A 27,534-nucleotide genomic window follows, 5' to 3' on the forward strand; every position below is an offset into this window, starting at 1 on the left:
GAGGCTGGAAATCACATTCAAGCCCATGGTACCTCTCCAAAGCCTCTGGGCTCCAAGATGCTGGTGGTTTCCACTCCAGTAAGGTTTCCTTCCAGAAGAGGCGGGAGCTGAACCAGCTGGAGGGCCCATCTCCCTGGCTGACGACGTGCACTGCGATGGTGTTGGATGGGAACTGGCACAGGAGTTTGCTCAAGCCAGAGTTATGTGAAACAGGAATAACCAACAAAAAAAAGCCTATCAGGTTTTGTCCAGCAAGGGCCAGGTGGGTACCCTGCATGAGACCCGCGCAGAGCAGCATGCCTGCCTCCTCCCCACCACTAAGAAAGCCACTCTGCACAGCCTCGGTCAAGTGTACGCTTTTATTTTTCAATGGAACATAAACTCCTTTAGAAAAAACATTCATCTGGATGATAACACCCATAGAAAAAAACACCAATCTCGTGTTTGTTGCTGTTGTTGTTGTTTGTTTGTTTGTTTTTGTTTTTTTTAATTTGGCATTTGTTATTTGCATTTATATTAAAGCAAAGTGCATCTTATTTTTCTCGTTTATACACATTGCACAATACATAAATAATGATGCTTATAAAACGTCTTTATATTTACAAGTAATAATATATTTATATATAACATAAAATACATTTTTTTCTTCAATAAATCTCAGGGTTTTTTTAAGGAGTCTTTTTTTTGTTTTATTTCCAAAGCACTACAATGCTAAAGTTCCAATGAGAATGCTCTCTTGTTCATTTAAACCTTTATATTTAGAAAAATAGCTTATGTTAAGGTCTAAACATGCTCATTGAGCTAAGAACAGTGTAAAAGTATCATACTTGTGTATGAATTCAAGAAGAAATGAAAGCACAACTGCATTTCCAGATACGATGGTACCGGGATAACCTAATCTAAGCAGGTTATAACAGACCAACTATTGTGAACACTTTTTTTTCCCCATTTGTTTTTTTGTTTTGTTTTGTTTTTGTTGTTGTTGTTGTTTGTTTGCTTTGCTTCTTTTTTTAAGCTTATGCTTCTGTCACTTCGCATCTCAGCTCAAATTGTAAAGCATGTGCCATGCACGGTTTCTTCATGGTTGTTTTCTCCCCTTGCATCAATCCATGACAATAAAAAAAGCAATGGAAGGATGGGCAGACTTCCCCCAACACCCATGTTCTTGTGGTGGACAAGATGAACACAGGGACGAGATGCCAGACCAACAACGACAACAAAAAATCGACAAGGGTGGGTAAAGACTTGGCTGGGAAGGTTTTGCACCATCATTTGGTTGCGGCTAGGTGGGGTTAGCATCGCTGGGGAAGGGGTCTCAGCTGGGTGTTACCACCACTGGGGACGGCCAGAGGCAAGGGGAAGGTGGTGCATGAAAAATAGGGGTCTCCTGTCGTGTTATCCAAGAGAAGGAGCCATAACAAATAGCAAGCGGCTTCCCGATCCTCAATCGCATAGGATAATCCTTTCAGAGGTGGGAAACAATTATCGTATGAGATCTGCCCCCACCCCCTGCACCCTTCTTTTGCCCTTCTGAGTTATTGGTCATTCACACTTTAAAAATATATATATATATTTATCAAAATACCAAGGCAAAAATCTTTCCATAAGCTATTTCTCAAAACAGGAAAAAACAAAACAAAACAAAAAGTTTGCATGAAAAGCAAGCACTCAGAAGGAAATAATAGCAGCAAAGTAATATAAATGTCATGAGTCCACTCTGTCTCGAGTCATCGGTTATTAAAAATAACCTCCAACCAGCACGGGCAACTGCTGATAAACTGTCTCGTGTAGCACTGGCCCCAGCCTTTTACAAAGCTGATCTGAACAGTAAATCCGGTCCATGGTTGCTGCATGAACTCATGGTCATTCGGCCTCCGCAAACTGTATGCCTTCTCATAGTCAAAAGCCTTGATGGAAAAACCTGGAAACACTTTGTGCACCAGCAACGTCCTGGAGTCGGGGTTGTCCAGTGTGGCCGACTTGATGAAGATGGGGTAACTGCTACGGTTGTACACCCACACGCCATCCACTTCTTTAGTGAGCTGGATGCCATACCCAATCTTGCTGCGGACCTTCTGCACCAGCTGGCTTTTGTTGTCCGAGTTGAGCTGTCCGAGGCAGAAACCATTCCCCTGAGGTAGATCATAGAAGATATCCAGGGAGGGCTCTTGAACAGAGTACAGCCGACCCACGCGCGTTTTCTCTTCCCAGTATGCCACCACGCACCAATGTGACCGATCCCCTGGCTCCTGAAGAACTTGGGAATCTAAAGGAGGTGAGAAAAAAGGAAGAAGAGGAGAAATTGAGTGCTGCGGGGGTAATATGACCCAAAAGTGATACAACGCCACAAGGTTGCTTGCCTGCTCTCACTTTCATGATCTCCATGAGCACAGAGCCACTGCTTCCGAAAGCAATGTGTGACAGCCACAGTTAAGCCCGTTTACGCTCACCCACTTTTGGGTGTTTGCTGTGATGCTTCAGTGCCTGGTTCTGGTGGGAGACAAGGGCCCAAAGCACCAGCTCCCTCTCCTCAAAAGGAGCTCGAGGCACCAGCAGCACCCGCAGTGCCTCCATCCCTCGCCCAAACCCTAGGCGTAACTGCCGGGGCTGAGCAGCACCCTTCCTGCTTCAGCCAGCTGCATCTGGCAGGACCAGGTGCCCTAAAAACTTTTATTTGCACCCAACAGACACGCTTTGGAGGTCACCCCAGTGAAACAGGGGGGTCCAGGGCTCAGCTGCCCCACCGGGGGGGCTCTTTCAGGCAGTGGATGCCCAGGCCGGGCCCTCAGCAGAAGGCAGCCTGCAGGAAGAGCAGGCAGACAGTGGCTTGCAGTGGCAGGGTGGAGACCGGAAGCCTTGCGTTTGTTGACAAAAACAGTCACAAAAACCCACAAGAGCAGTCCTGAAGTTAGTTCCCTTAACCCGTTTTTTCAACTCCTTCTCTGCCTAACCCTGTGTGAGCAGTGAGGGTACAGCATGGGAGGGAGAGGAGGAAAACGGGGTGGGGGGGCTGAGAAATGTGAAAACCCCCTTTCCCTGACGGAGTATCTGTACCAGCCCAGTGCAATTCCTCCCAGCCTTCACAGGCATATTAAGACCTGGGAACTATTAATCCTTATAACTGTATTTTAAAAAATAATAATAATACAAAAATCCATCCCGGGCTACGGGTTGGTGAGCAGGGGACAGCACCCAGAGGCCTCCCCAGCCAAGCACCATGAGGTACCACAGTGCCGACTGAGCACTCTGCCTTATTTTCTGTATTTTTCTGTACTTTTTTGCTATTAATAAACCTGCTTCCCCAGCACAGGCATTTTCCTCTGGCCTTCTGTTTAAAGCACGGCACTGTGCTCTTAAAAAAAAAAATACCTCCAGCTGCACACTTTTAATTTCCTCATTTCTTTGCCAGCAAGGAAAATATTTCTGCAGTTGCTGGAGGCAGCTATTAAAACCGGGCCTGAGCGCACCTGGCTGGCAGCAGGAGGGTTGCTCGGCCACCAGCCCCCAGAGCCAGCAGGGCCGGGGGTCCCTGAGAGGACAGCCTCACAGAGCATCACGCCACAGGGTCGAGGTGTGCCACCGTTTGTCTGTCCACCTCCCCTTGCTGGTGCCTCCCAGGACTTTAGTTTCCTCTAACTCAATCCTGCTGAAACCTGGCACCACTGGAGAAAGGGGATGAGTGAGGGAATGGGTGGCCTGGCTTGGGTTACCTCGGCCCTAAGTGAACGGGGTGCCAGCACCCCTCTTCCCTCCACTGACAGAGGATGCCCCAAAAGGGTGTTTATCAAGAAACACCCCTGGGACTGTGTTTCCCCTGGGAAAAAAAAAGCACAACTTGGGGGTAATGCAAGCTGCCCAGGCGCCTGCTGGGTTGTGCCCCCTCCTTGCCGCACCCTCCCTGCCAGCGGGAGTTTTGCCCAAGTAAAGAAACGAGTTTGGTTGATGGCAGAAAAAAAGTTAATTGTTAAAAAAGCGGCTTTCCCTGAGCCCTGATCCCAGAGGCAAGCTGGGGCCAGCCGTGGGAGCCTCCCCCCAGAGAAGCATCAGGCACCACGCTGCTCGGGCAGGGGGGCAAAACTGCTGTTTGCGTACATGCGCAGAGAGGAGTGGATTTGTTTTTTTTTTTTTCTAAAGATGGTTTAACTAGCTGTTTGTTTAAAGAGCTAGTGAAAGTAAAGCTAGGTTGAAAAAAAAAAAAAAAAAGCACAACCCAAGCAACCAACCCACCTAATCAGAGCCTGCCATCAATGCCTAGAGCCTGCAGGTCCTTTTGCTTTACAGCAGTTGAGGGAATTTTGCAGCAACAGCCATTGAACCCTGCTGAAATTCCTGTAAGTTTTTATTTATTTTCTTTAACATAAAAGCATCCCTTTCAGGAGGAGGGGGGCTGCAAAAAAAGCCTTTTTCACCTCAAGTTTGTGCTTGCATTAGTGAAGACCACTTAACAAGTAGCTCATTGCAACTTACAAAGAGTTATTTAATTGCCATTGTGTTAAAAAAAAAAAAAGGCAAAAAGAAAAAGAAAACTGCCTTGGCTATGAATTAACAGACCTTTATGGAGGGCTAGAAGTTCATGAATGAATCCCACTAAGGTTTTCAATGACATGGGGTGACCAAACCTCAAGGACAAGTCTTAGGTAATCGGTGATTTTTTAAACAAGCCAGTGCCAGTGCACAGTATAAATATGCCAGAGCATCTTCTGTTTGCAAGATTTGGCTGTTGACTGGATGTCTAGTCAAAAAGCCATTAGAATATATGGGTCGAGCCTAGATAAAGAGGGTCAGGACTCCCTGACAGCCCGGTGAGCCAGCCACCACCAAAGCTGCTTTTCACGATTGTTGGGACCCCAGCGGAGCTCCCCCACACCCCCCATTTTGGCATCATCAGGGAGTATGGGTGGGAAAAGCCAGTGGCATCGCCTAGGCAGCGGAGGCAGGAGAAGAAGTTGCAGGAGAGAAGGAAAAAGTGACGCAGGCACGCTTCCGGCGGCGATGGAATTTTTTTCCACAAAAGGCTCTGCTTTATGGCAATGCCCACAGGCTGGGCTAAGCACAGAAATGAAGCAAAATGCTCCAAAAAGTCCCAAAACGTCCTGTTAGGGTCATTTCATGGTCCCATGCCACCTCCTGCAGAAAGCCCTGCTGCAAACTTGCACAAATCCTCAGATCCTGGGAAATTTGGGGCCACATCTCCTGCAGCATGTCCTCATGGGCCACCTGCTACCATTGCCAGCGTACCATGCACTGGCTGAACCAGGGTCACTGCATGAGTCAGTACATAAACAGCTGAGAAACACTTTGGGATTCTAGTTTTGAGTTAAAAGCATCATTTTTATGAGCTCCTCAGCGCAAACACATCCCTTTCTAAATGCCTGGAAAAGTCCCAGCAAGCTGTGAGCACGCCCATATGCCAGCAATGATAATGCTTAATGCTAGAAACATGCACACCATTATTTTCTTATTAAGCACCCCTCCATTTGCTGCTATCGTTAGTTTATTATTATTTCTATGGTTTGCAAGGCAGCTTGCCTAGTGGCCCCATCAGGATCAAGCCCCCCCCCCAGTGCATTGTGCAAACTTATTGTAAATAAAAAATAAGTACCTTAAAATAAAGCTAGCCTCTGCCCACAGGAATTTGGAGAATTAGTCATATTGATCACTCATAGTCACATCTACAGAGAACCACTGGCTTAAGCAGAGCACGTTTCTGCATGGAGGGGTGAAATCAAGGCACTAGTGTGGCACCCCAAACTTCTGGGGGCAACATTTCTTAGCAGTTTGGTGCCAATGTCTTTGAAGAAGATTTTGTTGACTCAGCACCACATTCCCACGAAAACCACATTTTTTTCTCATTTCTTCTACCAAGCCAGATGACACCCTCTGAACTTTCCAGAAGGGACATCCTGACTTCTACCAGCCCATCCCAGGGGAAGGAAGCATTGCTCCACGAAAGCATCACCCCAGCTCCTTTCCAACATGCAAACCAGTTCGACAGACTGTGAGGTTTCCCACCGCCTGCCTTGACCCTCACAATTATCAAGTCCTGCTCAAAACTGCTCGATGAAAGGCCAGAGCCAGGGTTTCTCTTGCTTTGGCGCCATGGAGGAAAGTGGATGAGGGAGACTGACTCCACAGAGGGGCCTGAGTACCCCGTGCTTGGTTTTTGCAAGTCGCGGCAGAAGACTCGCACCTCACATCACAGCTGCTCTGGAAGCAGCAAGGAATTTGTGAAGCGGCTTTGCTCCTCGACACATCAACAGCTTCGGGATGATGAAACCGTGTCATCTGCATCTGTACTTTTTCTTTCAGAGTTCTGTCAGTTTTATGAGGGGACCAGGAAGTTCTTTTTCATTCAGGAACTGAGCCATTTCAGCTAATTTCAGGAGAGGTTTCTGTCTGATTTTTTTTTAAAGGCCATTTTGTATTGAAAAAAAATACACTGAACATAATTTTTGGTTTAAAAATGTGCATTGGCCCTCTCCATCCCTCCTGTTCATCGCTAGATGTTTTCATGTTTTCCAGTCCATCTATCCAGACCTTAATACCCTCTGGGCTGGTATTAGGAGTGCCAGAAGCCGTTGAAAAAGCCGAGCCCTGCAGAAGACAGGGACCAAGCACTCGCTGCTGCTCACAGCTTTTGCCTGATGGTTGAGGAGGGGAAGGAGCGGGTCCCCCTTTCTCTCTCCCCCAAAAGTTGTGCACTTCTTCCAGGCTCTGCCCAGAGGCAGCAACACTGCGGCCAGCAAAGCCTCTCGCGGGTTTTCAGATCTCAGCCTTGTCCCGGTGCCAAGTTCATAAACATCAGGGGGGAGGTGGGAAGGGGATCTTTTGTTTTACTTTGTTTTGTTTTGACGTAGCTAAAGGTTTTCCTGTAATCAACCGACTTCTAAGGAAAACAGCAAATTGAGTGCACACTGCGCTATCTTACCCGCCTGGACTACTCCCATTTGATCGAATCAGGAGCTATCTAGATCGTCACTGGAATCTGTAACAGGAACAGCTCTTAGCTGAAAATGGGAATGCAAAGGCGCTCCTGATTAGATTTTTAAATACCTGTAATTGGATATTTTATCAGTGATATTAGGACTACAAGTATATTAAATTATCCAACTGCAGAAGTGTTTTAACCACAGAGATTTACGTGTCTTGATTCTTTTTAACAGCAGCTTTGCCCTGCAGGGTCTCCTGGTGCTCTTCCTAAGCTTCCCACCATCATGTCCTCCCCTTCTTCATTCCTCTGGGAGGTCTGGGCTGGGATTTCCCACCCAATCACCACGCCATCACCTCCCCTGTCAAGGCCATGAAGGGCTCCTCTTTTGGGTACCCTCACCGAGCCACTCACGGTGGTGACCCTGCATCCATGACTGACAACACAGTGCGAATGGGCAGAGACGGTGGATAAATTAAAGTCCACATACACCAAGCGCTGAAGAACAGATGAAACAAAGGCCCTTCCTCCTTTATCTGTCAGCATACACAGAGGGCATCTGTGCTTAAAAAAAGAAAAAGGCTGGACTGGTGTCAGCACAATGTGTCGTCTGGTCGGGGCCAAGACTGAGACCACGAGTAAATACACTTTAAAAAATGCCAGGAGTGGTTCATGTTGGCTCTGTACAGGTTTTTGCATGCTCCTCTGTGTTTTCTTGAGAGTCTCTCAGACCAGCTTGGGGCACTGCAGTTGCAATTTTGCCCCTCATGTCACTGTAAGTACCTTTTTGCAGGATCTCAGGAAAAACACGTGACTGAACTATTATTCGAGAAGGGAACAGGAATTGCATCAAGGTGAGGAGAACAGTGAGCATGATGTGCAACCACAGAGCTAATCAAAGCGAAGACAAATAGGCATGAAACAGGGAAATGTCACCTCCCTTCTAATCTCTTGGGTAATTCACAGGGTCCTTGGGTGGGGGAACAAACAAACAAAAAAAAACAAGTCCAGAAAAACCCTTCAAAGCCAGATTTCCAGGTATGCCTTGCAAAAGCAAAGAAAAATCCATATTAAAGGACATACCCTGCTGTAGAAAAGGGTCTTTGTGCCTTTACTGGAGCTTGTGGGCAGCCTGCAGACACCGCCCACGGGAATGTTTGCCCCAAACCTTTTATATCTCACTGCACACCAGGGCGAGACAGCGCCGGCTTCCTCGCTCCCCTGCTTTTGATGGCTCGGATGATTTCTGAAAGGCTAATTTAGGGATCGTCACGTGCTAAACTACTGTTGTTTGCAGAGAAAATAACCCCCCCCCCCCGGCATGCATCCACCCAAGCCACCTCTGGGGTGGCCCCCAGGGACATGCCCCCTGCCAGCACGAGAGCCCCCAAAGACACGGTCACGTCAACACTTGCTTAGGGAGCCCTTAATCTGTGGATTATTGACACGATAGACCATAACATCTCTTTAGGAGCCATTACAGCCCATTGTGTCAGTAGGTACTTACAGAGTCCTTAATCTGCGGATCGACAGGCTAGACCTTAAATTTGTGTCTATGTCTAATTAGGCAGTTTCTTATTACTCAACCTATACAGTAACCATGCTGGCCAAAGAGCCTTAAAATTATTTCTTTAATTCATTAGCAAGTTGCCCACCCAATCACTTAAATGTCTCCTTGCTCTTCAAAATAAGTCAACCTTGCATAAAAATTGATGTCCTGAGTTTTTCCCAAAAACTTTACTTTTACTACGGCAACACGAAATCTCCCTGCCTGGAAAAAGAAAATCTCTATTCTGTTGGTGAAACCCCAACTTTCTATTCCATCACAAACCATCTTCACTGCCTGGGGAAGGATGGAAGGCCTTTGCACTCAGTTCATCCATTTTTCTAAGGGCTAGTGTCTAGAAGCCGAGTCACTGTGAACAGATTTGAAGTCTTTTGAGTCTTATGGGGACACGGGATAAAATTTGGCAGAAGCCACTGTGGGAAAGAGTCTGGGATTGTAATGATGTTTGATGTTTGTAACCAGGGCTTTGGTTCAGACCCATTTAGCAGTGACTGATGCAGCTCTCCCCTGCATTAATGGGAGTGCTCTGCTCGGTCCAGGCATCCTCTGGGACCCAAGAAGGAATTCCCATCACCTCCAGCAGGGCTGCAAAAACCCCTTGTAAAATCAGCATCAAAATGAGGTGGGGTTGGATGGCAAGAAGAGGAGATAGCAGGTCCCCGACGACATCCCCTACAGTTTCCAGCCCAGCATGGTGGCACCTTGGGCCAGCCTTTTCCTGGGGTACCCAACCTGGCACCCAGCCCCAAACCGTAGGGCTTAATTCATGGATGGGGCACAAGAGCAAACTGAGGAATGGTTTGCTATGAAGCCCCGAGGGTGGGCAGTGGTGTGGCAGAAGGAAGGCAGGGCTGGGAGGGCAGTTGAGGCATGAGGAGTACAGCGTGATTCACAGCCAGGTGCGGACACGCATGGGGCAGTGGGGAACAGGGACAGGAAAGAAAGAATCGAAGTGAAACTGCCGGGTTCATGGAGTCCACCAAACCAGAAATTTGATTCACAAACATCTTATTAGTAATTGCTACTGTCTAATTACAGTGATTAATCAATTACCATGGCTCGAAATTACCCAAGAAGAGAAGAAACTTTCTTGTGCCTACTTTCTTTAAAAGCCAGCAAGGCTGCAGCCACTGGTCTGAGTCTGCTGCAGCTACAAGGGGGAAAAAAATACACATGCACACACCAAAAATACCTGTCTGCCTGTCTCCAGCAGTTAGAGAGGAGCCAGCTGACTCCAGTTTCCTCTGTACCAGGCTTTGGGCCTCATCAGCCATGCAAATTATAGAGTACTGTGCTGTCTGAAGGCCGAATTTCGACTCAGCTCAGAGAAAACCCTTAGAGGAAGGGTGGGGATGAAGAAGCCAGCCAAATCCATTCATAATATTTACAGTAAGTGGGCCTCTTTGCTGTTGTTTAGTATACAGTCAGTCTAATTATTTTTGAAGTTTTAAATTAAAGAACCTTCTTTATCTGCCTCTCCTTCTGCACCCCTCAAAGGTGTGGGAAACTTTTCTCTTTTTTCAGAAATTGTCAGAATAGGAATCCCTCCCCCTGCGCCTCACCAAGCCCTGCCTGCGATGGAGTGGGAAGAAGGAGGCCTTCTAGGGGGACAGGGGAGACCCCTCCTGGGGCGGGGGGAAATATCCTGGGGGATTTTAAGACCAAAAAGAAAAGAGAAATCCTGCCCGACGTGCGGGAGCCGGGTGGGCTGTACACTGTGGTTAAGCATGAGGGCACAGATGCTGCACGCGGAGCCCCCCAAGTCCTAATGCAAACCCCTCCCAGACCCCTTTTTTATCACTCGTCCCCACTGCTCTCCTCCCAGGTGGCAGGGACACTTCCCTGGAGGAGCAGCTTGCTCCTGGATGCTCCCACAGCCCCTGTCCTCACTCCCACATGTCCCTGCACCCTGTCTGCATGCATTTCATACAAGCCTGTGTGATCCCATTTTAAGGACAATCAGGGAGGTTTCAGGAGATTTCAGAGGCTCCTCCTGAACATGCAGGAAACCCCAGCAAGCCTTAGTGGTGCCATGCACCCGCCAAGTGACTCAGAGCTGGTCCCAGCCCCAGATGGCGGCGGTGATGAACAAACGCCTCCCTGCCTGGCTTCCAGCAGGGCACACCCCTTCTTCACCTCAGCCCACCTCAGAGCTGAACCAGAAACCTTCTGAGAAGGAAGAACCAGCACACAAAGGGCTCCCGAGTTACAACCACGCAAAGCAGACCCGAGGCTGAGCTTGCCAAAATCCCCTCTCCAGTGACAGCAACCTGCCCATCACCCTCTCAGCGTGGGGATAAATCACCACCATTGCCACCAAAGCCATCAGAGGCCACCAGGTCCCGCAAGCTGCGGGGTCACGGCCCTCCTGAACACAGCCCTCAGAGCTCAGTTTTGGGAGATGAAGATCTTAAAAGGCTTTTGCAATTCAAAATAAAAGCACAGCTCAACCAATAAGACGGTTGCTGCCATCTAGTCCCGGTGATGCCCCAGCAAGCAGGGATGCAGCCCCCGGGAAAGCCACGGCTCTCCACATTTTATTCTCCCCACTGACAACATGTAGCTATGCAGGTTACATGTTAAAGGGTTTGTAAAGGCCTTAATAAAAACTGATGCATACTAGGCTAGTATTTCCAAACTGATACCTAATACCCAGATGTGTGTTATGTGTGTTACAATTTTTTCCTAAGTGCATTCTGCGCACACACACGGGGCATCACTGCCGCTCTCATTTTCATAATGAAAAAAAATCCTCTCCTTGCAGCACACTGACCTGTAATTCTCCCCAAAGTTATTGCAAGACTAAAATCAGACACTTCCCTAAAAAAAAAAAAATAATAATAAATAAATAAATAAATAAAAAGCCATTCCATGCAGAGCTCTTTCCTGGAGGGCAGGGAAAGGCTTCTTGTGGGGATGTAAAACATGGAAAAGCACGGCTGGAACAAAAGTCCTTTTCATGCCCGATGTGCCCCCCACAGCCCCACTCCATAACAATTATGAAAACTGTTTAGCTGGGATGGCATTTGGAGCATTTACTGCATTCTTGCCAATAAATTCCATTCCCGGATCTGATGGAAAACGCACCCCCCTCTCCCCTCCCCTCCCTGCCTTCATTCCTTCTGTGTTTCTTTACAACCTAATACCCTGTCGACTCGGGGCCAGGGCCTACTTAGGGGGAAAAAAAACACCCAGCGCCAGACTGGAGACAGCATGCAGACTGAAAAAGTTAATCATTACTTCTGTCTGCCTTCATAATCTAATCACGCCTATTCCTAAGAGCATGTGGCAAAGCCCACTCACGCATGGGCATGCCGGGGCTGGGTCGCCGTGGACAGGACACAGGGATGGCACCGTCCCCCCCTGGCCAGTGCCCCGCGGGCAGGGCGCAAGCCAAGTGCCCAAGGGCTGGCGAAGGGCGCTTGGACGGAGTTCACAAGCGAGGAGCTGCCTCATCACGCACACACCACTCCCCTCGCCTCTCACTTTGCTCTGGATTAATAATGCTGAGCAGTTATAGTGAATATTACATTCATTAAATAATTAACCCTCACGGCGCTCTGGTGGAGCTGGCACCTCCATTTTGCAGACAGAGCGCCAGGGCTGTTGGAGGTTTCAGTGCTTTGCTATAAAGCAAGCAACACCCAGGTGAAAAGCTCCAAAAAGCTGCTTGCTCCTGGAGGAGGTGGCTTTGTCCAGCAGCATGGTGGCACAGGGGACACTTGAGGCAGCATCCTCACCAGCCCAGGAGAAGCCCTGCTTTGCTGCCATGCATCGGTGCATCTCCCCCAGCCCAAAATGCTTGCTTTCTGCCCCCAAAATCACCTCGCTGCGCCGTCCCAGGTGACACCAGCCTGGTGACACCTGCAACACATTTTCCACGCTCGCTCTGTGGGGCTGTGACAGAGGACAGAAAAACCGCAGGCCTCTCTGTGCTGAGATTTATGAGTTTGTTCCTTATAATGAGCTAAAAAGTCTCAGCCTGGCTTCCAAAGAAAATGAATTCATCAGTTCAAACACAGTGATGTAACTTCAGGCTCCCGACTCCTTTTCCAAATAAAACTGCTGTTACTCGATTCCCGTGCCACCGCTCACAGCATGGCTTTATGGGGTTATTTACCCGCTTGGCCCAGGGAGGTGGGGGGTGCCCTAACCCAGCCATGGGGATCCGGGTGGCTGTACCGGGCAGCCAAGCTGCACTCCACCTCCCCCCCCACTTTCTCAGTGCCCCGCGGTGGGACTGCCTTTTTCTTTTCTCCTGCAGGCCCTGTTGCAGATATCTGTGGCACATCCCCTCACTGCCAACCTCACGGCAGACATCAAAGTGCGGGCAGCCCGGGCAGGAGCTCCCCCTTGGCAACAGAGCCTGGAATTTTTAGTATCTCTAAGCCAGAGCCATCGGTTTCAGCACCACGAGTCACCGGGGCCGGAGCCAACTCCACTGGTTGTAAAAGCAGAGGATGTTTGAACTTTCACCACCTCCCTGGTACCTGGGTTTCTCAGCCGTAAATCAGCCTGTTTCAGAGGTTAAGGAGCACCTGAGCAGGAGGGGATGGTGGGGATGGGCGTGGTGGCAGCAGTACCGGGGTGCGGGGCAGCTCTGCCCCATGGAGCTGCGCCACCGCAATGCTCCCCACTGTGAGCCAGCACTTATTTAATCAGCATTGGCAGCTCTACAAACAAAATATATTCAAAAAGAAAATTACCATTCATAGACTCCTGCTCGCTTATGATATACACATATATATACATACTTGCAACAATACTCTGAAGGCTTAGCAGCTGGAGCACTCCTGAGCGAGTAGCTTAATGCAGAAATCTGCCTGCCCACCTGCCCCATTGGAAGAAAAAGCCCTGGAAAGCTGTGTGGGCATGCTGAGGGCCAGTGATTTACACTAAAAAGTGAGGGAGAGGCAACTGAGCCTTCAGTCGCCAAAACCCAGCACCGATGCCCTGCTCTGTCCTCGAGGATGAGGAAGGGCACAGGCATGATGGTGGCTGTGGGCATGCACAGTGGCAAGCAGAAACTAGGAGAGGAGATTGAGGAGGAATGGGGGGAAATGGGCAAGAAATGAGCCACGGTCAGTCTCTGCATACCACTGGGGACAGGAGCCTCAAGGGAGGGAGCCACGCTCCAGCCCTGCACCCAGGGATACCTCCAGCATCCTGCAAACCCCACAGGGCTTTGGCAGCCCTGAAAGAGCCCAGGGCACGGCAGGAGCCAGGGAACAGGGATGGGAGCTGGAGCTGAGACACTTTTTGTGCAACAAGGTTAAAAGGGTAGAGAAGGGCTGAGCCAGCCCTTACAGAGCTGCTCTTTTTTTTTTTTTTTTTTTGCAAGCTAAAACCAGGATAATGACACTGGGTGGGGAACACTTTTGAGGGCTAAGCAGCCAAATCAAAATTAGTCTCCAAGCCAAAAGCTTCCTAGGCCTCACAGTTTGGGGAAGGAAGCTGAGAAAAGTCATGAAAAGATTCTTCAGTAAGTCGAGAAGCGTGGCCGAGCATAACGTTCAGGCAAAGGTGACCCTGCTATTAAAATATTTTTCAACATAATAAAAAAAAAAGAAAGCACTAGAACTGCCTCCCTCTGAAAGGTGCCTCCTTTTCTCTCCTTTTCTTCTCTTTCTCCTCCTCCCCCAGCACTTTCTTCCCCTTCACTAAACTGCATTTTCTTGTATTTTTTTTCTTTTTTTTTTATTGGCTCTTTCCTCATAGAAGACTGATGTAATTTCCTGTTTTGTCCCAATGTTTCCTGTTAATTAACAGGGTGAAAGTTATCACCACAGATTTAAAAGGCTACCCAAAAAAAGGTTAAAAAAAAAAAAAAAGCAACGGGAGAGAATGGCTGGCCATGAGCAATGCATCCTGGGGCGCACCTTATCACTTTCTTTCTCCATTCCTCAACCAGGGGCCACCTGCACCTGCCCCGGGATGCAGGGCCGGGAGGAGCAGCTTTTATGTGGGTCTAGAGCACAGAGAGAAGCCCCAGCCTTCCCCTGGGCAAGGATGCACCGCTCCTTTCTTGCCAAAAATATAAAATAAAATAAAATAAAATAAAATAAAATAAAATAAAATAAAATAAAATAATCTGTGGAGAAAGTGGCAGCCTGGCTGCCAGTACCATGGTCACCCACCGGCCCCCAGCCTGACGGGCAGCACCGCTTGCCCAACACACCCAGCACGCTGTTTTTATTAAAAGTTTAAAACAAAAACAATAAAAAAATAAAAATAAAAGCTAATCACAAGCCCTCAGCCAGACATCCTGTGTGACGCTGAGCACCTTCCCATCCTGCTGGCCCCCGCACCACCCAGGATGGGTCTGCACTGCTTGTGCTGCCCTGTTCCTCAAGAGCGGTGGGACACAGCACTTGACTGGCGGCACGTGGCTCATCCTCAGCCAGGTGCAGGCAAAACGAAGGGATTTCGGCAAAAAGCAAGGGCGGGGGGGGTCAACTTGAACTCGCCTTTCTTTGCGCGCCGCCACTAAAACAGAGAGTGTGCATCAGCAATTAATAATATTTTGGCACTGAAAATAAACTGGAAAGGAAGCTACTTTGTGACAGTAGGCAGGTGGCCAGGCTGTGGCATGGGTCATTCAATCCTGCCGGGGACAGTGGTGGGGCTGGCACTGACCCACGCCTGGCCTCATATGGTACCCACCGAGTGCGGCCGTTGGCCCACCTGCTTCTTGCACAGCTCGGGGGGGGGGGGGGGCGCCGGCGGCATCCCATATTCCCCATGTTTGTGCCCCCCCCAAAGGTGCACACCCCGTTTTCCCCCCCGCCACAACGCTCCAATGCTGGTGCTCGCGGGCTCTGTATTTAAAAACAGCATCACACTGTGTCCCCCCATCCCCACAGCGGGTAAATGCATGTGTTAATATTACTTGTTCCTATAGTGTAACTGATACCCAATCACAGACAGCGAAGATGGAAAAGATTCAGGCCCCGTCTCTGCCAGCTCAGGACTGCTCCTGTACAAATGTTTTTGTCCTGTCTAGTTTTAAATGTCCCCAACGATCAGGTTTCCGGTGCTTATCGGTACACGTTATTTTGCAAGCAGACAGTGGTTTGGATTGCTCTCTGGCAAACACGCAGGCACACCCCTCCCTGGCACCAAGCTTCCAAATTCACTTTTCTACTCTCATTCCTCCTCCCCAGGTTGCGGGAGAAAGCCCAGTGGCCCAAAAGCCAGCTGCCTGAAACCAAAATGAGCCGCAAACCCCTTCAGTGTGGCAACGACGAGCAAGATAAGAGGCAGCGACCCTCCCCGGACACCACGCAGACATCGCTCGCGGCGGGATTTCTTTTGCATTTTATTGCCGACTGCTCCCAAGGCACCATTTGGTTAGAAAAATCCCATGGCACTGACGCAAATGGATCAAGCAGGGATTGCTGCTGGGAAGGGGGATGGAGTGACATGGGCTGAGCGCTCCTGCCATCACTTGGCTTTTAACCCCTCCTGGGACAACATCTAGGGGAGCACCAAAACTCCTCCCTGGGCCCCAGAGCAGTTCAAAGCAACTACTCAACAGGTCCCACTCTCTTTTGGGCAGCCCCCAGGGTGAGAGCCCACTTCAAAAGCCCACAGGAGGCAAGGGGCTGAGAGCCGTGGGGCTGGTGCCAAGCACCAGTTCCCCCCTCCCCGCGCCGCTGGCCCAGCCGTGCTCTGCCACGGTCAGATGATGTGCAAGGCAGCCGCGAGGCTCCTAGTCTGGCAGGCAGCCTGCTCTGCTCCAGAGGCTCCAGCACTTTCATCCATGTGTTAACCCCTGATAACCTTGTCCTTCGGAGGACAGGGATGTGCTTTTGGTGGGAGCTGCTCCAGGCACGGTGGCTCACGCCGCTCACAGACTGCTCTGCAGCCAGACCCAGTACAAAGGCTCAGAAGGAAGGGTGCAACAGCATGAGGCGTTGGAAACAACCAAAAAAAAAAAAAGTAAAGGGCCATATGCTCAAAAATAAACCCAGAATAAGTGATTTGAAAACAAAAATACCAAGCAATTGTTTATCCCTGGAACAAATATACAATCCTAGCTACACAGGAAGATGTCTCAATTTCAGATTATAATAGGATACCAATTTGTAAATAAAGGCATTTCACAGGAGGTTATAAACTCTGTACTACAGGGAGGTGGAAGAGGGGTTGGGAATGGGAAAGCAAGGCTGGGGTTGGGAACAGGAAAGCACAGCCATGGCTGGGCCGGAGAAGCCACTCAGGATCCTGCTTGTGCCGGGGGGAGCAGAGGGACCCGCTCACGAATAACTGCGGGTTTAGGCAAGGTGCTTCTCCCCGGCGAGCAGATACCAGCGGGGATCAGAGGCATAGTGAAACATTCCAGGCCTGCCCGCTATCCCATAATGAAATGTCACTCAGCCTCACGCAGTGCTTCTGCGGCAAAGCTGAATCAAACCTAAAGGAAAGCAGCTCATTAGACCTGCACGGTCCGTTCCCAGGTGAGCACTGCTGGTGCCTCTCCAGCCTCCAACCAACTTTCCAGGTCTTTCCCCATCTTTCCGGTGCACTCCTTGAGCGGAGGAGGTGGGAGGGAGAGTTTGAGGCTTCACTCACCCAGCCTCAATCCATGGCGGGCTTGGGCTGGCGCCCACCCAGCACCATTACGCAATGTCCGCTGGCTACGGGAGGCTCTGAGGCGACTCCAAAGTCCAGGCGAGTCAACAGGTGCTACCAAGCGCAGGCTGAAGGCTGGGTAAACTCTTGCCTTTGGTATTTTATGAATAACCCCAAATAAAAATAAATAAAAAAGTGGCGGAGTTGGCAAGGATACGAGCCAGCTCATCTTGCTTTCTCTGCATCACGGCCTGGGCTTCTTGGAGAGCTTCTTTTTGCTGGCAGATCCAGCACCATTCAGCTGTCCCGCAGGAGAGCTGCCCTCTCACCCACCATGGGCACCACAACCCTGCGCCGGCCAAGAGCCACCAGCAGGGCTGGAAGAGGGAGATGTCCATGTCCAGGACAGGCACACACCATGTCCACATCCCACGGAGACCCAGCACCACCCCACCACCAGCCAGCACTGTCAGATGGCTCCTGGAGCAGAGCTGCTCCATGGGTTGTACCCATCACATAACTGGTCACCCCCGGGCTCTCTGAGTGCAGCTTTGCTTGTTTGAAAGCACAGTCATAACCAAACACATCTGCTGGGAACAGGTCAGCTTAGAACACAGGAAAATCCATGCTCTGCCTCCTATTTAGAGACATTATTTTTATCTCCAATGGGATATTTTTTCTCTGTGCTTCAACCACGTCAGGGATACAAAGGACCTGGGCTGGTAGCACCTGAACAAAACCACCTCAGTGGGCGACACCCTAGCTTACCCACACAGTGACCACTGATAACAATAAAGAGAGATATGTGGTAGTAAGGTAGGGGACACGGGCTGGAGGATGGGACAGAAGGGGAGAGACAGCAGAGGTGCCCTGAGAAGAGGCGAGGGGAATGGCACGGGGTCAAGGATGAGCTGACGCTGCATTAATATCCAGCCAAGCTGCATGTAGGCTCCATGGGCTTCTCTGCTCTGATTTTGACCTCTGGAACAAACCTCATCCCCACCCTTTTTTTTTTTTCTTTCTTTTCTTCCCTATTTATAACTAAGCCAGCTAGGTCACAGAGGTGTCGTGTGGCTGGGTCCCCATCCCTTGCACTCTGCCCCCTTCCACACGCTGTCACTGATGATGTCAAAGCACAACTCCACTACAAGGGAGGTCACCCCGAGCATTTTGGGGATGCCCGTCTCTTTGTGGGGGACTCCCTGTGACTGCATTTTGACTTTAGGCTCCCCCACTTTTTTTTTTTAACGGAGGCAGGACAGGAGCAGCTCAGCTTGGTGGTTGTGCAGGGGAAACACTTGCAGATGCCGCTCTCCATCCATCACCCCGGCCATGCCATGCCGTGCCATGCTGTGCCATGCCACATGCTCTCCCAGCACCTCTGGTATTCATCAATGAAACTGCCTTCGGCTTCCAGGAGAAAGCAGCCCTGCCATCAGCCAGACCTGCGGCTCCCTTCATCAAAGGATCCTTGCTTCAGTTTCCTTCTTCATGCTCCTCTGACAACGCCCTCATCTTCTCAAAGCCCCATGCAGTTTTCCTGCCAGAATGGATGTCAACCCCGGGCTGGCCTGCTGCCCAAATTCTCTGTGTCGATAGTGATCTGCCTCACCAAACCTACCCGTCTGCCTTCGAGAAGCTAGACCAAGCCTACCGGTTCTGAACGTGACTACAACACAGGCATCTGCTGCCCAAAGCAACCACTCCAGGTACCCATGGTGCTACAGATCTACACGGCCACCATCCCTCCACCACGTCCTCCTCCTCAGCTTCTGAATTGACAGAAATGGGGGTCTCGTGGCTTTTCTTAAAGCCTTTGTAAGGCAGACTGGAGGATGGGTTTTCCATTAGGCCTCTGCAGCTCGCACCTTCCCAAACCCAGATGAGCGCTCGTCCCTGAGGTGAAGTGCTCCAAGCACACCCTGACTCATTAATGCCCTCTTCACATGCACTCCTCTGCTAACTAAAATATTCCAGGGGAAAAAAAAAAAAAAAAAAAAAAAAAGGAGAAGGTTAACTTTAGAGAAATGCTGCAAACTGCATTTATTTTCCTTTCTCGACTGGGTTTCTCCAGTTGGGAATTTTCAGCGCTGCACTTCTGTGCACGGAGTGGAGATGCCAGTAAATCAGACCAAATTCAAAACAAATGCTCTTTCATGTGGAAGCATTCGGCTTTGTTTCATGGCTTGTGTAGCTAACCATATCCCTCCATGAGTCAACTCTCCTATCAGTTCCTCATTAAACTAAATGGCTACAATTACATTTGTGGAGGAAAGAGTGGTTAATGATCGTAAAAGGTTCTGTTTCCAGGCTTTTGGGGGGGAAAACCTTTGATAACCAAGAGAAGAAAAATAAATCCAATCACATAAAATAAATTTAAAAAAAAATGCCCTCGGAGGGGGGATGGCGCTTTCTTTTGGGGGCGGGGGGGCTCTGTTAATGCAGCTCCTCGGAGCAGCCCCCTGCCCCAAGGCACAGCACTGGAGCTCCCTTTTCACCGCCCTTCAGAGCGAGCCGGCTGATTTCCTGCAGCCCAGGCCCCCACCTCCCTCCTTCCCTTCAGGAGCAGAGCAGACAGACGAGATGTTATCAATAGCCTGAACCTTTCAGAAAGCCCCCTTTTAAAAGCGAGTACTTCCTCTGCTTATTTCATGTGGTATCCTGTGGAACTGAACTCTCTCCTCCCCTCTGCAATGGGCATATGTCAAGAGGAAAAAAAATATAAATCTAAGAACATCCTTATTGTGTTCTTTTGCTCCTTGTCTCCTTTCTTTTTCCAGTCCCTTTTTTCTTCTCTGCCTTCCCTAAAGCTAGAGGCTCCAATGGCAAAAAAAGGAAAACCCAACATCTCACAATGCTAAAAAAAAAAAAAAAAAAAAAAAGCGCAGCAACAAGTTGCTCCATTCCCTCTACCCCTCCATTTGATTAATTCTCATTAGGGCCTTTGAACAAACACTATGTTCCCCTCTCAAATAACAGACAAGGTAAACCAAAAGAAAAACACACAAGGCTCACTTAAAGACATCCACACCAAATGCAATTCCTGGAGAAAGAGAAAGACATGCAGACCCGTGCGCACGCACGGCCGCCGATGACATTTCTGAAATTCCAGTCTCAGGGCAATGAGCTGCATCACTGCTCCACAAACCATAAATCAGGGAGACATGCCAACCAAGAGAGCACCTTCCAACATCAGTGAGTACATGCAGGTACGTGGTTTCAGACACTCAGTGAGCATACACAACTGCTTTCATCCTGGCAGCACCAACGCGTAGAGCCCAGCCTCAGGACTGGCCTGGCCGGGGATGACTGGCTCTTGTCCCAGGGATGAGACAGCGGTGCCACCACCGCCAACCGGGCCAGACAGCTCGACACCAACCCCTTCTGCAAGGGACACCCGCACCTGCTCCGATAAACCACGCATCTGACCAAACTGACGGCCAACATCATTCAACCTTCCCCAACACACCTCTTCCTGCCTTGCTCCTAAATTAATGGAGCGTAAGGCTGGAGTTCAAAGGAAATACAGGCTTTCAGGGAGGGACAGATTTGCCTGGGATTTCAACACATCCTCTGCGAGCAAAGCTGCTACTGAAACGAAATCCAACTCCCCCTTTGAGCATGCCTTTCTCAGCGACTTGCATTCCTGAACCCCCCCACACCCATTCTCAGCCAGGTGGGACCCTCGGCCGAGGAGACCCAAAGTAGCGTGGTGGAGAGACCCGTGGGCAGAAGTAAGGTCAACGAGAGGCATCTTACCTGAAAGCCCCCCAGGGGCTAGACAATTAGTTCCCCCTGTTTCAGTGGAGGAAGGCACAGAGTCTGGACAATCTGCTGCAGTGGAGGGAAAGAAGAAGAAATCAATATACATGCGCTTCTTTTCAGGCTCCCAGGGCCGCCATGAGTGTAACACACATTAATACACATTCCAAAGCATTTAACAGGAAGCGATTACTAATTGTCTGCAGAGACACAGTAGTTCATCAAGATGCATCCACCCTAACTCATCGCCTCAGTCAAGGCTCCGTGCTGCACTTAATCACCAGCCTAGGCTGATTATAGACTGGCAAAAATTACAGACTGACTGCCACCTCTCCATCCTCCAAGTCACCAGGTAATGAAATCAAGGCTGTCCTCCTTAGGACGGAGCTGACAGAGCTCCCAAAATGCTTAAATTGCAGCTTTATGCACCTAATGCAGTCAACACCTGTACTCACCAGAATGGGAACTGAAACGGAAAAGTCTCATCACTGCCCTGTTGCCACAAACGGTCTAAGCTTGTACTGCCCCATTCAGTTTTTGTCACCACCAGCTGCTGCAGACCTCACCCACCGCTGACCACCCCTGGGAGCACAGCGTGCACCCATGGGGCCCACCCCTCCAACCACCAACCAAAGGGACAGGGTGAGATTACCCATCCCGTCCTCAGTTTCCCGTGACACATGAGAAGCTTTTGGGTTCAGGGTTTGGGCCTCTCCATCCCGAGCCACCCAAGCATCTGCTTCCCCTGCTCCTACAGGCAAACTCCAGCTTTTTGGTCATTACTGCATGCAACATGAGCTCAGGGGCATGCTGTGCCTGAGCAGAGATGAAGGCAAGAGGAAAAGTCCATAAAATTCACACAACCTTCCTTGGCAGACTGCACTAAAACACAGATGGTTCCAGCCTCGCACTCTTCCTATCACCCACGTTAGCCAAGGGCTCTTGCTGGTAAGAGGTACTCAAGCTTGTGTTATTTTCAGCACTGGAGAGGTCGCCGGATCGGAATCTCCTCCCCCAATTCCCTTACTGCAATATAAAACCATCACAGAGATGTCCAATTATTCCCGGTGGCTACCAGCCCAACCCTGCAAGGTGCCGACTGTTTTCTGGAAATTGCCAAACCTCTGACTCCCATGAAAATCAATGCCACAGATGGGCATTTGGCTCTGCGAGCAAAACCTCAGTAGGTTTCCTGCCCTCAGATGCTCTGGCACCACCATGACAGCATGTGAGCACCAGCCCAGCCCAAGCCCCTCCAAAGCTGCCCACAGGATGCCGTGGATGGCTGCTCAGCAGAACCAGCATTGAGCCAGGCTCAGCAAGGCTAGGAGTGGGCTACGGATACAGCCCCTCGCAGCTCCTGTCCTGCTTAACAGTGGGTCAGAATATCTGCTTGAACTATTTGAGGGCACCACTGTCCCTCTTACTTCCAGCAAAGCCACAGGCAGCAGCCCCTGCAGGGGCATGGGGACACTGAGCTGCCACGTGCCTCCAGAAGCTCAGCTTTGCACTGCGGGCTCAGCCCCATGCCAGCTGCTGTCACCAGCCCCTGGGGACATCCCAGGTAAGGAATGAGCAAAGTCCTCACCTATAGCTTCTCCTCGATGAATGTATCCAAGCGAGCTGGCCCATACCTACAGCCTGCCCACAAGTAACACATCTGTCAAGAGCAGACCTTTGTGCTCTGTGCAAAGTCAGGGAATCAGAATCACAGAACGGTTTGAGTTGCAAGGGACCTTTAAGGATCATCTAGTCCAACCCCAAAAGCATACGAACATCAAATCAACACAGAAGCCAAGGAGGCATTTCACTAGCCACAGCAGACCCCAGCACCCTGCTTTCCTAAAGCAAATGGCACAGCCTCCTCAGCACCAGAAGACATTAGCCATAATTTCACCGAGCACACTGGTGACCACTGCCAGACCCTGCGCTGGCACAGGTATGGCTGTTCACATGAAGCATTTATAAAACACGGCACTAGGCACCTAAATATTTTTATTACCACCATCTGGTTTGATAGAAAAATACAAGTTTCCTACTGGGTGCATGTCCCCAGCTCCATTGGCACTGTAATTTTCCTAAGTCGCCCAAGTTAAGTGGAGGCACTGCTCCTACCCAAGGTCCCTGGGGTGGACCGGCATCCGAAGATGCACGCATCGGGTAGGTGAAGGACTTTGAGCCATCTGACCGCCAGCTACCATCCCTCCCAGCCGTGGCTAGCATTACTGAATGTACAGGTGGGAAATGGCGGTCACCCTGCAATCACCCTGCAGGTCAGGCCTGCCCTGCAATGGGGATGGCAGGGATGCTCGGACATGGAACCCTCCCCGCCTTGGCACAGGCTGCAGAGGAAGCGCATGGAAAGCCTGAGCTTGTGCAAGTCACCTATGCTGACAGACCAAGAGGCTCTGGAGGTGCCTGCCGCAGCCCCGCATGCCCTGGTAGTCAGAGTTCAACTGCCAAATGGATTTGTCTTTCAAAAAGAAAAAAATGAGGACTTTTTGGTGAGTAACCCAGTTGTTTCTGCGTTTCCGATTGGCAGCATTAATCACTTCCTATTGGCTGATCCGAATAACTTTTCCTTTCAAAATGGCACATTCATGTTCTGCAGCTTTTCTGTTTACACACATTTTACTACCTTATGTCAACACTTGCTAATGAATAAATATATCACTCAACTAACTGAAAATGAGGTCCTGGCAAAGGCAGATTGGATGTTTAAACCCTGCTAATAGATTTATCCTAGCATCTTTACAGGAAGCCGAAGGCAGTCATTAACCCTTCTCTTCTGCAGCTCTCTCTGCAGGCATCCTCTGAACCCTCTGCAGAGCAGTTTGTGTCCCATGCCAGGATCATCGCTGGGGAGAAACAAGGGCAACAAAGGAAGACATCTAAACACCTCATGCTTTGGGGTGAGCACCCCCTTGTCCAGCCACCATGCAGGTGAAATAATGACAGTTTTGCCCAAACCCACCAATCTTTGAGACCCAGCAGGGCCTCATTGCTTGTCACGGAACAACCCTTCTGCAACCCAGCAGTGAGCAGCACATGCTTGGGATGTTCAGCCTCCTCCTGATACCCTCGTTCATTCATCAGCCTTTATCTTGTGTTTTTTCACACTGAGGCAAAATATTTCATGCTTTTCAACCCAATTGTTTGTTAAACAGCATTGCTTATTTCCACATGACATAGAGAGGCTTGTTATTGTTTCTAAGAGTTTGCAGAGGGGAAAAGCCTACAGCGTTACAACGTCCTGCCTCACTGTGCTCCAAGGGAGCACTGGGCAGGATGGGACCCCACCGCGGTACCCCAGACACCCAAAGGCACCCTAACTTTGGGGTTCCTTTCCTTCCTTTTTTAAGAACCAACTGAGGGCAGCCTGAAAACGAAAGGATTGACTCCACCAAGGCAGTCCCATGGGACTCGTCCAGATTCCAGCGGCAGCCAGTCCCGAGAAACTGCAGAGCAGCAATTTTAGGGAAACTGCTCTTCTGGAAAAAAAAAAAAAAAAAAAAAGACCTAGAGCTGGTCTGCAGATTTTTGACTCCCTGCCCTGCTGTCCCCCAGCTGCCAGGCATGACAGGGGGGCACTGTCCCAAAGACACCGCGCTCCAGATCTGCTAATCCCTGGGGAGACAGCAGCTGCCCCTCCCTGGTTTCACCCCACTTCCAACTCTCCCCACCTTTCCTCCTGCCCTGTGCCAGCCCTATTTATCTAACACTGTCGAGCTCGCTGCCAACCCAGAGTTTATGCAGACAACCGCAAAAGAGCTGGTGCCAGCCTCAAATGGGCTTCTCCCCTGGCACCCTAACATTCAGTTATAATCAACAGGCATGCAGAATGGGGCTAAAAAAATACTATTTTTTTGACACACACACACACCCCTTCCTAATTTTCTCAGCCTGACAACATGGGATTAGGCTCCCTTAAAACACAACAAGATTTCCGCCAAGCCCAGTTGTCAGGTCTCATTTGGGCTCCCAGCTGTCAAGGAGCTGCTTGCACGAGCTGCACCATTTCCCAAATTCCTACAAATTCTGGACAGGCGCAGGTGCAAGCTGCACAACTGCCATTACCAGCATGAACCACCCGTGGCTGGGCATGACACTCATGGGGCTGCTGACTGGGAGAAGCCGGCAGCAGCCCCAACCTCGCGTTTTTCCCGGCACAGCCTTCCCAAACCACTCACTCCCGAGGCCAGCCCGATAGCCTGAGCCAGCCACGATCCCTCCTCGAGTTTCCTGGCAGAGCTGTAAAATCAGACTTTGTGCAACGCCTCTCTTAGACAAATTACACCTTAATTCTTCCGGGGGGACCAGAAGGCACCCCGGCACCCAAGTAGCCCAAAAGCGAAATGCATCAGTGTAACAAAGACATTTTCCCTGAGAAAGGGCTGTTCTCCCTTTTTATCTGAAAGCAGCAGCTTGCATTTAAAAAGGTCCACTTACCCGTTGGTTTGAGAAAATCCATTGAATATCTGGAGTACGGTGGAGGGGGAGACTCTGGAATTAGAAAAGTACAGAGAAAAATAAAGGTAGAGCCATGAGAAAGGAAAAAAAAAAGATAGGAACTTATGATAACAGTGGCATTCTTTTAGCAAAACTGTTTGTCTTAGCTCTGGGGGTTGGAGGCAGGGCAGCGAGGCGGTGATTGCCTTGATATTTAGCTGTCAGATAAACAAAAGGGGCCGTCTGGCGCCAGCCTCCCTGCTATCTGCCGCTCGGGCTGTCTGATCGGGGCCTCCTTGGCTCTCCGGAGCCGCGGCAGCGCCGGGGCCGGCCGGCTGCGCCAGGCGGCCCCTAATCCCCCGGCACCGCGCGGGACGGGCAGACAGCGCCGGGGGGGTCCCCGCCCCCTCTCAAATCCGAAAAAGAAAAAGAAAGAAAAAGAAAATGCCGCGTTGCCCAGTTAGTTAGTTGTAAGGGGGCGGGGGGGGGGTATTAAAGGGAGGGGGGTTGGGCAGGGAGGGCGTGTGGCTGCATCCTTGTCCACATCCCTGTCCCCAACCCCATCTCCATCCCCATCCCCATCCTTATTCCTATTCTATCCCTATACCAATCCCTGTCCCCATCCCCATCCCTATCCTATTCCTATACTGATCACCATCCCTGACCCCATTCCGTACCCCATCCCAATCTCCATCCCTGTCTCCATTCCCATCCCCTTCTCCATTCCCATCCCTTTCTCCATCCCAATCTCCATCCCATCCCCATCCCACCCCATCCCGTCCCGCACCTAGCTCGCAGAGCCGGCTGAGGTGGTGCGGGTTGCAGCAGACGAGCTCGGGGTGCGCCTTGCCGTACGACTCGCAGCAGCACAACCTCTTGACTTCGGAGCAGTGCCGGAGGTCGGGCCAGCGGAACACCTTGCAGAGCAGCACGGGCAGCGGGTACCAGTGCTGGCCCAGCCGCGAGTCACCCTTGGCGGGCAGCAGCAGGCAGGGGGTGCGCGCCCCTCCGCGGGACTCCACGGCGTGCAGCAGCCCCTCCAGCTGCCTCTCCTTCAGCCGCTTCAGCACGGCGTGGGTCAGCGCCTTCAATTCTGCCTCCGCGGCCGCCCGGCCGCCCCTGCCCGCCTTGCCGGGGCAGCACCCGCGCCCCCCGCCGCCGGCATGCGCCCGGCCCTCGGCCGCCCAGCCGGGCTCGCCCGCCTCCTCCTCGCCGCCGGGGGCACGGCTCCGCCAGAGCCGCCGGACGAGCAGCGAGCGTTTGGTCCTGAACATGCGGGACGAGAGGAGGGGGCTCCGGCTACAAAACGGGCATGTCGGCCGCCGCGCATGAAGGGGCCGGCAGCCGGGTCGCGGCGGGGGGAAAGCGGTGGCGGCGGCGGGGCCGAGGAGGGCTGTGGCATGCGCCAGGCTCCGCGCTGGCTTCCTCCGCCGCCCGCCGCGAAGGGTGCGAGGAAAAGGGGGCAAAAAGCGGAGGAAGAGCGAGGGAACCTGGCGAGGGGGGAGCCGCCTCTCTGTCTCGCTTCGCCCCCCGGAGAAAAAAGGAGAGAGGGCGAAAATGCCGCCTAGAGTGCGGCGCCACGGCGCATCGCGCGGGGGGAGGCGGGCTGGGCTGGACGGCGCTGCGCAGCCCTGCGTGGCTGCGGAGCGCGCCTGGAGCCGCGGGGGATCCTCGGCCTCCCCGGGGCCGCGGCTCCCATCAAGCCGCCAGCTTGGGAAGGGTGGGGGCCGGCAGGGATGCGACTCGGGGCAGAACGAAGGAATTAAAAAGAAAACAGCGAGCCCAAACGGTGGAGATAAAAATAAAAAATAATAACAAAGGAAAAATAAAAAAAAAAAAACCACCACCGACCCTAAGATTCGGCCGTCGGAATCGATTTAAGCATCTGTCACAAAAGAGAAGAATAAGCGCATCCAGAGTGTTGTATCCCTTTTGAAAGCCCAGGTCGTCCTGATGCGGGGTTTGGTGTTTTCCTCCTTCTTCCCAAAGGTTTTAATCCACACGCACACACAGAGTCTTGATCCGGCTGCTACGAAAAGAAAGAAAGAAGAAGAAAAAAAAGTGGGGCTGTGTCCTTCCTTCCCCAGCAGCGTGCTGCTCTTCACGCTGCTTCGCGGGTACCGGGGGGGCCGCTGCCACCCGCCTCCTCCCCCGGCGCCGTGCTTACATGGGGACCCTCTCCGTGCTGCCGGCGCGTCTGGATCTTTTTATTATTATTATTATTTCATCCTCTATCTTCCTTCCTTCCTTCCCC

General features: G+C 50.9%; 1 protein-coding gene across 3 annotated transcripts; it reads right to left on the reverse strand.

The window, feature by feature from the left end:
• Positions 1-345: 345 nt before the first annotated feature.
• On the reverse strand, positions 346-27,534 carry LOC118157794 (mothers against decapentaplegic homolog 7-like). Of its 3 annotated transcripts, none has more exons than XM_035312272.1 (5): positions 27,448-27,534; positions 26,068-27,309; positions 25,281-25,334; positions 20,829-20,900; positions 346-2,266 (listed from the first exon to the last, which is right to left on the reverse strand). In XM_035312272.1, exons 2-5 carry the CDS (start codon positions 26,552-26,554, stop codon positions 1,728-1,730), a joined length of 1,152 nt encoding a protein of 383 aa, XP_035168163.1. In that variant the 5' UTR covers positions 26,555-27,309; positions 27,448-27,534; the 3' UTR covers positions 346-1,727. The 3 variants fall into 3 exon arrangements, with proteins under 3 accessions (XP_035168163.1, XP_035168162.1, XP_035168164.1); XM_035312271.1 differs by having other exon boundaries at positions 20,829-20,903; XM_035312273.1 differs by lacking the exon at positions 20,829-20,900.

Source organism: Oxyura jamaicensis, assembly GCF_011077185.1.
Source record: "Oxyura jamaicensis isolate SHBP4307 breed ruddy duck chromosome 11 unlocalized genomic scaffold, BPBGC_Ojam_1.0 oxy11_random_OJ72260, whole genome shotgun sequence".
NCBI lineage: Eukaryota > Metazoa > Chordata > Aves > Anseriformes > Anatidae > Oxyura > Oxyura jamaicensis.